The sequence below is a fragment of the Sus scrofa genome, chromosome 7 (assembly GCF_054392235.1).
Source record: "Sus scrofa isolate SSC_HxYL_T2T_F1_AM1 chromosome 7, Sscrofa_HxYL_maternal_Yorkshire_Landrace_v2.0, whole genome shotgun sequence".
In the NCBI taxonomy this organism is placed as follows: Eukaryota; Metazoa; Chordata; class Mammalia; order Artiodactyla; family Suidae; genus Sus; species Sus scrofa.
Genome location: NC_139389.1, coordinates 40595835 through 40607440, shown reverse-complemented (window position 1 = coordinate 40607440; position 11606 = coordinate 40595835). Strand labels below are relative to the sequence as shown.

At 48.2% G+C, this 11606-nt stretch overlaps 1 protein-coding gene across 2 annotated transcripts in view; it reads right to left on the bottom strand.

Moving 5' to 3' along the window:
• Window positions 1-233: 233 nt before the first annotated feature.
• The window catches only part of PNPLA1 (patatin like phospholipase domain containing 1), a 44359-nt gene continuing 32986 nt past the window's right edge, over window positions 234-11606 (bottom strand). The window contains exons 6-8 of one of the 2 annotated variants that reach the window (XM_084967955.1): window positions 9297-9631; window positions 7558-7618; window positions 234-556 (exon numbers count right to left, since the gene is read on the bottom strand). In XM_084967955.1, the coding sequence (XP_084824081.1) occupies window positions 7604-7618; window positions 9297-9631 (350 nt within the window). In that variant the 3' untranslated portion in view covers window positions 234-556; window positions 7558-7603. Of the gene's footprint in view, window positions 557-7557; window positions 7619-7837; window positions 9632-11606 lie in introns of those variants that run through there. The other variant, XM_021100036.2, reaches the window with a different exon arrangement.

Genomic DNA, 11606 nt, shown 5'->3' with positions numbered 1-11606 from the left:
GGTTACTGAATTTAGTAAAGAAAAATATGGGTGGCCCAGCTGAGTTTGAATTTCAGATCTACAAAAAATAATTGCAGTGCTGGGGACATACTTACACTAAGTAATTATTTGCTGTTTATGTGAAATTCAAATTTCACAGTGTCCCCTATTTTTTCTGGCAACCCTAGAACTAATGCCAGAACAATTCTCTAATTACCTCAAAGTGGGGAAGAGGAAAATTAAATCAAATGAAGGAACATATACGAGGGGATTTATTTATACTTATCAATAACATCAATGATAATCAACTAATAACAAGCACGTCTGGGCTCTGAAAACAGGCTTCGAGTTAAGGAGTTCCTGTTGCGGCTCAGTGGTAATGAACCTGACTAGTATCCATGAGGACGCTGGTTCGATCCTTGGCTTCACTCAGTGGGTTAAGGATCCAGTGTTGCCATGAGCTGTGCTGTAGGCTACAGATGTAGCTTGGATCTGGTGTGGCTGTGGCTGTGGCATAGGCTGGCAGCTGTACCTACCTCTGATTCCCTTGCCTGATTTATATGCTGTTGGTACAGCCCTGAAAGAAAACCAAAAAAAAAAAAAAAAAAAAAAAAGAAAAGTTAATATTATACTCAATTCTCTACTGCACACCAGGGGATAAGCATTCCTGAGTTGTGCAAGACTGAAGCCCTCCCCCCAGCCCCCAGCTCCCTTTCTCAGGGCCTCTGAGCACACAGCCCCCTGCAAAGAGACCGTTCATGGAGAAATGGACTGGAGCTACTCCATGTAATTCTGGGGTTCCTCCCTTCACTGGTCTGGGCTGCAGAATCATAGCAGGCGCAGGCAACAGGAACACCTGAGACTTGATTCTTCGTAGGCCACTTGAAGGTACATCTAGGCTCCTCCAGGTAGAATCATCTAAAGGGGGCTTGTGTGGACTCTTGCTCCCTGACATGGCTCCACTGGGGCCTCCATAGTATCACCTCCTACCCTCCATGGCTCAGATTTGCATGTCTCCTTCTCAGGGGCCACAGTCCAGAGCTGTCCTCCACCTGGGATTTGTATTCTAGGATTTGGTAAGCAAATGCATCTGAGGCCTGTGGGCAGCCCTGGCTTGCTTACTGGGCCTGGCTGGGGTTAGAGGTTGTCCACACTCTGGGAAGCAGTGAGCTAATGTGTGTGTGTGTGTGTGTGTGTGTGTGTGTGTGTGTAAAGGTTGGAAAAATTGAGGCTGGAGGTGTCTTTCTCGTAGAACATTTTTACTGTGTGTGAACAGTGGACCATCTGCCCTCATTCGGGCTAGGAGTGCAGGGGGGAGAGACGAAGGGCCTCCTGCTTTGTCCACAACCACAGCAGGACTCAGGGACGGCTAGGGTGCCCGCGCCACCCAGCCACACCACATACTCCCTGGGGGGCTGGTAAGGGCTGTGAGCCCGATCAGCTCCATTGGGGGCTTCCCATGGGCGGCCAAGGCTGTGTCCAGTGATCCCAGGGAAGCCTTTATTGTGCTGTGTGAGCGAGTAGGAGACATGGTCTCTTGACACCAAGGGAAACAGGAGAAACTGTCCCTCAGGAGTTGCCCTGTGGATGAGATCCGGGGGGCTAGGACCGCAAAGAAGCCAACTCAGGCTGGCTTGGGAGGAAGGCCCAGAGCCCCATCAGCCAGGAGGAGGCTGGGCTGCACGCTCCTCTTCAGTGCCCGTTTGCATTGTCCGTCTGTCTGTCCAGAGCAGAGTAATGGAAGGACCACAGGGACACTAGGAGGATGTTTAGACAAGAAAACAGGACCCTCTAGACTACTGGGCTTAGTAGTTGCTGGCACCCTGGTCCCTGAAAGGCCTGGGGTGAGGGGAGGGCGGCTGAGAGCATCGGGGAGAAGGCTCAGCCTCCCAGTAGTCAGGTTCTCTCTCATCCCAGCTCAAGTGTTCTCTCTTGGCTCACAGCTGCCTAGAAAAAGGACACGGGTCATCATTTCTATTTTTTCCCCTCCCTTCTTTTCTTCCTTCCTTCTTCTTCTTCTTTTTTTTTTTTTTTTTTCCTTCTTTTTTAGGGCTACACCTGTGGCATGTGCAAATTCCCAGGCTATGGGTAGAATCCGAGCTGCATCTGTGACCTTCACCGCAGCTCACAGCAAGGCCGGATCCTTAACCCACTGAGCAAGGCCAGGGATCAAACCTGCATCCTCATGGACACTACGTAGGGTTCTTAACCCCCTGGGCCACAGTGGGAACTCCAGGTCATCATTTCTAAGTCCTGCATCAAGGACTTCCAACCTCCCTTCCACTGAGAACATTCCTCACAGCTTGATACACCTGGGGCATCCTGAGAAAGCGGCCAGGATGACGTGTAGAAACTGGAAATCTCAATTTATACCAAAACCCAGTTTGAGGGTTCACTTTATTATACAGGGGTCTGGAGTTCCTGTCGTGGCACAGTGGAAGTGAATCTGACTAGGAACCACGAGGTTGCAGGTTCGATCTCTGACCTCATTCAGTGGGTTAAGGATCCAGCATTGCCATGAGCTGCGTTGCCATGAGCTGTGATGTAGGTCACAGACACGGCTCAGATCCCGAGTTGCTGTGGCTGTGGCCTAGGCCTGTAAACCCCTAGCCTGGGAATCTCCATATGCCATGGGTGTGGCCCTAAAAAGCAAAAAAAAAAAAAAATATATATATATATATATGTATACATATATACAGGGGTCTTTTTGCCAAGGAAGAATTCCATTTGAGAGCAAGGGTTGATAAAAAAGTGTTTAGAACATAATTTGAGTTACAAAAGTCCATTTGCTGTTTGATTTTACAGGAAAGGGAAAGAGGTAGAGTGGCCTCCAACATGCTAAGTACAGTTGTGCAGATCGTGTCCTGTATAAGGGTAGAAAGCCAGTAGAAAAGGGTAGGCGTGTCATAGACATTCTTAGGTCATGTGTTATTTGTATAGTTTTCTATATGTTATTTATACATTCTGTAGCTTTGTATGTCATTCACAGAGTTTTCTAGCAGTCGGCAGTTCAAATGAAATCAGTGTGTTATGCCAACCTTCGGGCAACTGGCTGTCAAGTTCTTGAGGAAGGGGTGCTGTTTTCTTAGTGTACAAGGCATTAAATGGGTGAGTGTTGGCCTTGACTGTGACCAGGAAGAGGCAGGTGGGAGTAGAAAGGAAGCTAGGTAGACGGAGCTCAGGGGTCATCACAGTATCGTGGGACAGGCAGGCAGTGCCTGGCCTCCAGTGGCACCCTGGGTGTTCCACCCCTCAGGGCAGCTGTATTCCTAGATCTGGCTGGGATGAGGCCTCTAAGTGACTCAAATTGTCTCGGAGATGGAAAGCCAAGAGAAGTCTAGTGGACAGGGAGTAGACCTGGATGTGAGAATTCGAGGAAGCACATTTGAGGGGAAATGGGATGAACAGTGGGGAACTGAAAGTTCTGATTTCCAAGCCCTTCTCTATCTGCTGTGTGACCCTGGGCAAGTCCCTTGTCCTCTCTGAGAAACTACAGGAAGACAACGGAAGAATCTACCTCAGAGAAATGCTAGAATGTGAGCTTGCACATTATTGGAAAATTTTCAAATCTGTGTGTCATTCTGTTGTGTAAATCCTGCAATGACTCCCCAGCACCACAGGCAAAATCCAGCCTTATCAGCATGGCACCCAAGCCAGCCTGACCTACCCCCGCCATGTCCAAGTGCACCTCCAGGCCTCTCTCTGCCCAGACTGGAGGAACTAGAGTAGGCCTCCGGTGCCCCTTCTACCCTGGGAGGCTGTACCTCCGAGTGACAGATGATCTGGGTTCATGGCACAGCCATTTACCAAGTGAGTGACTTTGAGCATGTTACCTAACCTCTCTGTGCCACAGTGCCTGGGAACATAATAACTACTACACAAAGTTTATCTACTAGATTAAGTCCTCCTTTGAATAGGAGGAGATTCCACAGTAACTCAAAGGAGGGGCTGTCTAATGGTGAGAATTTGGGAAGTCTGAAAGACAGCAGCCGTTGGGAGGGTGTGGGTGGCAGTCAGCAAGATGGACCTCCTCCTTTTCCACTTGTAGTCAGACTATTGACTCCTGTCAGCAGTCTCTTTTTCTTTTTCTTTTGTCTTTTTGTCTTTTTAGGGCCGCACCTGCAGCATATGGAGGTTCCCAGGCTAGGGGTCCAATCGGAGCTGTAGCCATTGGCCTATGTCACAGCAACCTGGGATCCAAGCTGCGTCTGTGACCTACACCGCAGCTCATGGCAACGCCGGATCCTTAACCCAGTGAGTGAGGCCAGGGATGGAACCCGAAACCTCTTAGTTCCTAGTCGGATTGGTTTCCGCTGTGCCATGACAGGAACTCCTCTTTTTCTTTTTACGGCGGCACCTGTGGCATATGGAAGTTCCCAGGCCAGGGGCCGGCCTGCACCACAGCCTCAGCAACAGCAGATCCAAGCTGCATCTGTGATCTATGCTGCAGTTTGCTGCATCGACAGATCCTCAACCCACTGAACGAAGCCGGGGACTGAACCCACATCCCCATAGACAAAACACTGCATCCTTAACACACTGAGCCACAACAGGAACTCCCCATAGGTAGTCTCTTGATTTCTCAATCTGTCTTTCTGCCTTGAGGCCAGCACACAACCTAAGTCAGATGGCCACTGAACTCTTACTAGAGGAGGGATATGGCTAGCAGAGGAAAGCTAGGCTGATGCATGTATCTAGCCAGGTCCCAGGAGAAGAGCTTATCTGGCATGACTGCTGGTCCTGGAATACAAAGGGACAGGGGAAGACTGGACCCTAACCTCTCCCCTAAGCAGAGCTCTCCCAGCCCAGGCAGACCTATGAAATTCATCGAGATCTTGGGGGAGGGGGTTGTTACACAGCATTACCATAGTAGCAATAATTAACACAATCCACATGAGCATATGGATTTGAACATCTGATTTAAAACACATACACACTAATTCATGGAATGTCTACCCTGAGCTTTTTTTTTTTTTTGTTTTTTTTCTTTTGGCCACCCTGCGGCATATGGAGTTCCTGGGCCAGGGATCAGATCTGAGCCACAGTTGTGACCTATGCTGCAGCTGTGGCAATGCTGGATCCCTAACACACTGTGCCAGGTCGGGGGTCAAACCTTCATCCCAGTGCTCTAGAGACACCAACAGTCCCTCTATACCCCAGGGGGAATTCCTGGCTAAAGCAGTTTTATGTTAGTCTTCCCTTTCTGACGGTAGGGTTTTTTGTTTTTTGTTTTTTTGGTTTTTTGTTTTTCCTTTTTAGGGCCACACCTGTGGCATATAGAAGTTTCCAGGCTAGGGGTTGAATCCGTCACCCACTGATCAAGGCCAGGGAATTGAACCCGTGTCTTCATGGATACTAGGTGGGTTCTTTACTGCTGAGCTACAACAGGAACTCCAATACAGGGATTTTTTAAACCAATAAAGGCTTGAAGTAAATTAAATAGAAGGATCTATTCCATTCAGAGGATACTTTGGTAATTCAGTGAAATAATTGCAGATGATACACAGCTTGTTTTTGAATTTTGAATCAGCTGGCATTTTGAATCTTCAAATGTGTATGTATGCATGTGACATTCTCTATTCTGTTCTGTTCTATTCTATTTTAAATGATTTTTATTTTTACCATTATAGTTGGTTTACAGTGTTCTGTCAATTTCTACTGACAGCAAAGTGACCCAGTCACACATACATATACATTTTCTCACATTATCCACCATGTTCCATCAAAAATGACTAGATATGGTTCCCTGTGCTATACAGCAGCATCTCATTGCTTATCCACTTGTTCTATTCTATTCTATTCCATTCTATTTTATTTTATTTTACTTTATTTGCCATGCCATGGCATATGGAATTTCTCAGGCTAGGGATCAAACCCACACCACAGCAGTGACACTGCTGGATCCTTAACCCACTGTGGCACTAGAAAATCTCTGCTGTGCCTTTAAGAACAATGTTACAGGACTTCCTGTTGTGGCGTGGTAGAAACTAATGACTAGGAACCATGAGGTTTCGGCTTCGATCCCTGGCCTCACTCAGTGGGTTAAGGATCTGGCATCGCCGTGAATTGTGGTGTAGGTTGCAGACACGGCTCAGATCTGGTGTTGCTGTGGCTGTGGCTGTGGCTGGCAGCTGTAGCTCCAATTTGACCCCTAGCCTGGGAACCTCCATATGCCATGGGTGCAGCCCTAAAAAAGGGGGGGGAGGGGGAGAGAAAGGGGCTAACGGGGAGTTTGGGGTTGATGGAAGCAGATTTATATTTACAACGGATGGGTGATGGGGTCCTGCTGTACAGCACAGGGAACTGTATCCAATCTCTTGGGTAAGACGGAAAATGGAAAAAAAAGAAGAATATGTGTGTATGGGTGGCTGGGTTACTTTGCTGTACAGTGGAAATTGAAGGAACATTATAAATCAACTATACATTAATAAAAATTTTTTTAAAATAAAAACAATGTTACAGTTTAGTAAGAAAAAAATTAAGACGTTATGTGGCTCACAGTTTGGCAAATTAGTTGGTTTTACTCTTGTCTTTGGTCTAAAGTTCAATTTGGGGGTAAACCTTTGAATGTTGGGGACTGAGTTAAATTCATCTTTGATATCCTCACAGCCCAGAAGAGTGCTTGGCACTTAGTACGTGCTCATAGAGGTTGACTGGCTAAATCAATGACAATCTAATACAGTCGAAAGGTGTAAGACGCAGGCCTACACTGATCAGAGCTTTTAGCTGGAGGTTGGTGACAATTCAGAGCTCTCCATGTTGAGTCACGTGGGCACCCACCTATACAGGCTGGTTTTTTTTGTTGTTGTTTTTTTTTTGTTTTTTTTTTTTTTTTTGTCTTTTTGTCTTTTTGCCATTTCTAGGGCCGTTTCTGCGGCATATGGAGGTTCCCAGGCTAGGGGTCTAATCAGAGCTGTAGCCGCCTGCCTACACCAGAGCCACAGCAACGTGGGATTTGAGCCGCATCTGCAACCTACACCACAGCTCACGGCAACGCCGGGTCCTTAACCCACTGAGCAAGGCCAGGGATGGAACCTGCAACCTCATGGTTCCTAGTCAGATTCGTTAACCACTGCGCCACGACGGGAACTCCAGGCTGGTTTTTACGTAAAGTTCTACTCAGAAGCTGAGAGGTGGCATGTTAACCTCTGAGAGTTAAAGAACCATAATATCTCTTGCTTATTGAGTGCTGTACACTCTGGCGCTCTGGGAAGCAATATACAAGGCTGACCTTGTTAAACCTTCACAAGAGCCTTATGAGTTGGTCTCGGCCCTATTTTACAGATCAGGAAACAGAGGTGCAGAACGACCAAGTGTCCTCAGCTTGCTCGCCGGGTGAGACTGCAGCAGAGCAGGGATTTTTTGGGTGCATCTGACAGCAAAGCCCACCCAGGTCCTCGTTCCCATCCTTACTGACCGCTCCCCCCGCAACGCCCACCCTCCATAAACTTCCTGCAGACCATTCCCCAAACTGCTCTTCCCCATGGAATTAGGAAACTTCAGTCATGGTCACTGCACTTTGCTGCCTGGTTTCTGGGATCGTGGATGTCCTGGGAAGACTTTTCTGGCGCCACTTGCCTTTTGTTTGTTTCTCTTGAACACCTTGCTCGCACAATGGGAGTCTTCAGCTGGGCTCTCCCTGGGCAAAGAGATGAAGTAACGGTGGTTCGTGACCTGTCCTGTGTCCGCCACCATCCGAGCCCTGCCCCAACCCCAGCCCAGAAAGTAGACAGACACACCAATGCCATGGTTCTCAACCCTGGCTGAACATTAGAGCTCCTCAGAGGACTTTGGTTTTGTAATCAATGAATAGTTATCTAAGTAACTTTACGCCAACAAGTGAAATGAAACACAATGAAACTTTTCTACACTTATATGTCAATGCAATGAAGTTTAAACCACCTGAATAAAATGCATAATGTATGATCAAGCACAAAATTATTAAATTTATGCAAACTCTTTCAAAAAGTTTCATAATTAAAAGTACACTTAATGGAAATTCCCTTGTGGCACAGTGCTTTAAGCATCTGGTATTGCTGTAGCTGTGGCTCAGGCTGCAACTGTGGTGTGAGTTCAGTCCCTGGCCTGGGAAGTTCCTCATGCCACTGGTGTGGCCAAAAAAAAAAATTATACTTAACAGAAGAAGCAGGTTTTTTTTTTCTTTTTTTCAGCCACACCTGTGGAATATGGAAGTTCCCAGGCCAGGGATCAAATCCGAGCCAGAGCTGTGATCTATGCTGCAGCTGCAGCAAGGCCAGGTCCTTAACCCACTGTGCCACAGTGGTAACTCCCATAAACAGGTATGTTTTAGTATACATGATGTGATATCAAGTGGGAATAGCAAAAATACAAGTGCCTCAGGCCCTGTTCTCTGCAACTGTGGCCATATGCAAACTCAGTCTCTGCCCAAGCTCTCCCAAGGCAGGGAGGGATGAGGCTAGAGGACAGAAATACCCTTGGCCCACCCTCTGATCTCTTACCGCTGCCTTCCATTGGCTAACCCAACTGGCATCCAGTCAGCAAGGGAGTCTGGTATTGTGGTTCCAAAAAAAAGGGCAGGAGTTCCTGTTGTGGCTCAGTGGGTTAAGAATCTGATTAACATCCATGAAGATGCAGGTTCGGTCCTTGGCCTCTTTCAGTGGGTTAAAGATCCAGTGTTGCCGAAAGTTACAGCATAGGTCACAGATGTGGCTCGGAGCCTGCACTGCTTTGGTTGTGGCATAGGCTAGCAGCTGCAGCAGAACTTCCATATGCCACAGGAAAGGCCGTAAAAAGGCAAAAAAAATTTAAAAAGCAAGATAGCTGGATCTCACCCCCAGTTCATGATTTAGTAAGTCTGTGGTAGAGCCTGGGAATTTCCATTTCTAACAAGGCCTCAGGTGATGCTATTGCTATTGGTTGGAGACCACGCTTTGAGAATCACTGAAGAAATCACTGGGGAAAAACAAAAAACAAAAAATCCAACCAAAAACAAACCCAATACACTGCCCTCTTGTGGTGGCCTGTCCTCATAGCAGGTAGATAGGCAGAGCCTATCTTCACCAATGCACCCTTGGAAGCAAAGGTTCTCAGCCACCATGTTGTTACACACTTGCCAGCGGGCTCCAGACACCAGGAAGCTGTAAGAAGCCAGAAGGGTCCATATCCTGGGGTAGTTCTGGGCCCAGTTCCTCCACTGGTAGCTGTGCAGGTGACGCTGAAGGAGCACATCGGGGCAATGTTGGAGGTGTCCCCCCAGCACAAGGCCCCAGGAATGGCCTGGGTGACAGAGATGACTGGGGGGATGGGGTTCTGAGTGGTGATCCAGTCGATTGTACCTGCAGTGATGGTGATCCAGGTGATGGCCCAGGTGTTGAGCTGGGGTCCAAGTGCACAGCTGGGAGTGATCCAGGTGGCAAAAGAGGTGATTCCACAGGCCTCTCCCATGTGGAGTCAGGGGTCTGCACAGGTGGGGACAGAGGTGGAGCATGGTCACCCCTTCCTTCCCCTTCGGGAGCCAGTTGTGTAGATTCTTCCAGACTGGCCTGCTCTGTTTGGAGGCTTGCCTTACTGTGTTCAGGACATTCATGGCCCAGGGCACGTTCTGTCTGGCAGTACACTTCTACCCGAGGGAAAATCACTCTCTTGGAAGGAGAATTAAGGTAAGCAGCATCTAGGAAAAACAACATGGGGTCACAGGTGGCATTAGTAACCCCTGACATCAGCATGGTGCTTGCAAAAAATGGTTTCCCAAATTATTTTCATAAACAGGACTAGTGCTTTTCAATCTTTTTTTTTTTTTTTTTCTTTTTAGGGCCACACCTGCAGCATATGGAAGTTCCCAGGCTAAGGGCAAATCAGAGCTATAGCTGCCAGCCTACACCACAGCCACAGCAATGCCAGATCTGAGCCATGTCTGTGACCTACACCACAGCTCACATCAATGTGGGATCCCTAACCCACTGAGCAAGGCTGGGATTGAACCTGCGTCCTCATGGATACTAGCCAGATTCGTAACCCGCTGAACCACAATGAGAACTCCCTCCATGGCTTTCCTTTACTTACTTGAATTTATAGTGAGTATTTGATTGTGTATTGATCCACTCATTCAGTGGATACTTATTGAACCCAGCGTTATACCAGGCACTGAGGAGGTAGGGGAGACAAAAATAGGGGTGATGGTTCCTGGCCTCTTGGAGCTTACAATCGAGCACGGGGGCAGGCACTGATCATCCAAATGACTTCAAGTTTTAACCAAGAAAAGTGCTAGGAAGAGAGGAACACGGTGCTAGGAGAGAGGGAAGCAGGAAGGACTTCACGGGAGGGCTTCTCAGAGGGAGTGACACGTGAGCTGAGACGTGAAGCGGGAGAGGTCCCGGGGCAGTCAGGGTGGGCTAGGGAGGAGCATTCCAGACAGGGGAACAGCCCAAAAGAAGGCAACAGGTTCTGGGGAGCGTCTCTGAAAGGTCAGTGTGGGTGGAACAGGCGTGGAGATGCTTATGGCGGGAGATGGGGCTGGGGAAGCTGCCGGCACCAGACCACCCAAGGGCTTGTTGGCGGGATCTAGGATCCTAGGTTTTCTCTTTTTACAATTTTTTTTTTTTCTTTTTTGGCCACCCCTCAGCATATCAAGTTTCCAGGCCAGGGATCAGATCTGAGACACAGGTGCAACCTAAGCTGCATCTGTGGCAATGCTGGATCCTTAACCCACTGTGCCAGGCTGGAGATCAAACCTGTGTCCCGGCACTCTCAAGATGCCGATTCCATTGCGCCTCAGTGGGAACTCCTCTTTTTAAAAAATTTTTATTAAAGTATAATTTATTTAGCAGTTCCCATTGTGGCGCAGCAGAAATGAATCCAACTAGGAACCATGAGGTTGTAGGTTTGATCCTTGGCCTTGCTCAATGGGTTAAAGATCCGGCATTGCTGTGAGCTGTGGTGTACGTCGCAGACGCGGCTTGGATCTGGAGTTGCTGTGGCTGTGACATAGGCCAGCAGCTGTAGCTCCGACTCAACCCTTAGCCTGAAACATGGGTGCAGCCCTAAAAAGCAAAACAAATGAAAAATAAATATAGTTGATTTACAGTGTTGTATCAATTTCTGCTGTACAGTAAAGTGACCCAGTCATATACATTCTTTTTCTCATACTATCTTCCATCATGATCTACCCCAAGAGACTGGAAATAGTTCCCTGTGCTGCAGAGTAGGACCTCATTGCTTACCCATCCTAAATGTGACAGTTTGCATCTGCCAACCCCAAAGAACCCTTGGCTTTCATGGGGCCCCTGACGACCTATGAGCTGGCGGGGGTGGGTAATGCACTGTCTCTGGTTGTGACAAGATCTCTGTGGCTGCTGTGCAGAGATTCCCTAAGAAAAGCAAGGGGGGACCCAGGGGGCCCTGTCAGGGTGCTGCGGATAGTTGTGTGGAGCGGGCACCTGGAAGGAGATCGAGAGCAGCAGAGAATTCTGTTTAGGAGGTAAAATCAATGAGAATCGGTGATGGATCGGCTGGAGGGTGAGGGGAGGGCCGTGGTTCACACAGCCGGATGGATGACGGTGCTGCTGGCTGAGCATGTGACCAGGGAGGGGTGGGTCTGGGAGGGCACAGGTCATGAATTTGTTTGGAGACATGTTGAGTTTAGGGGA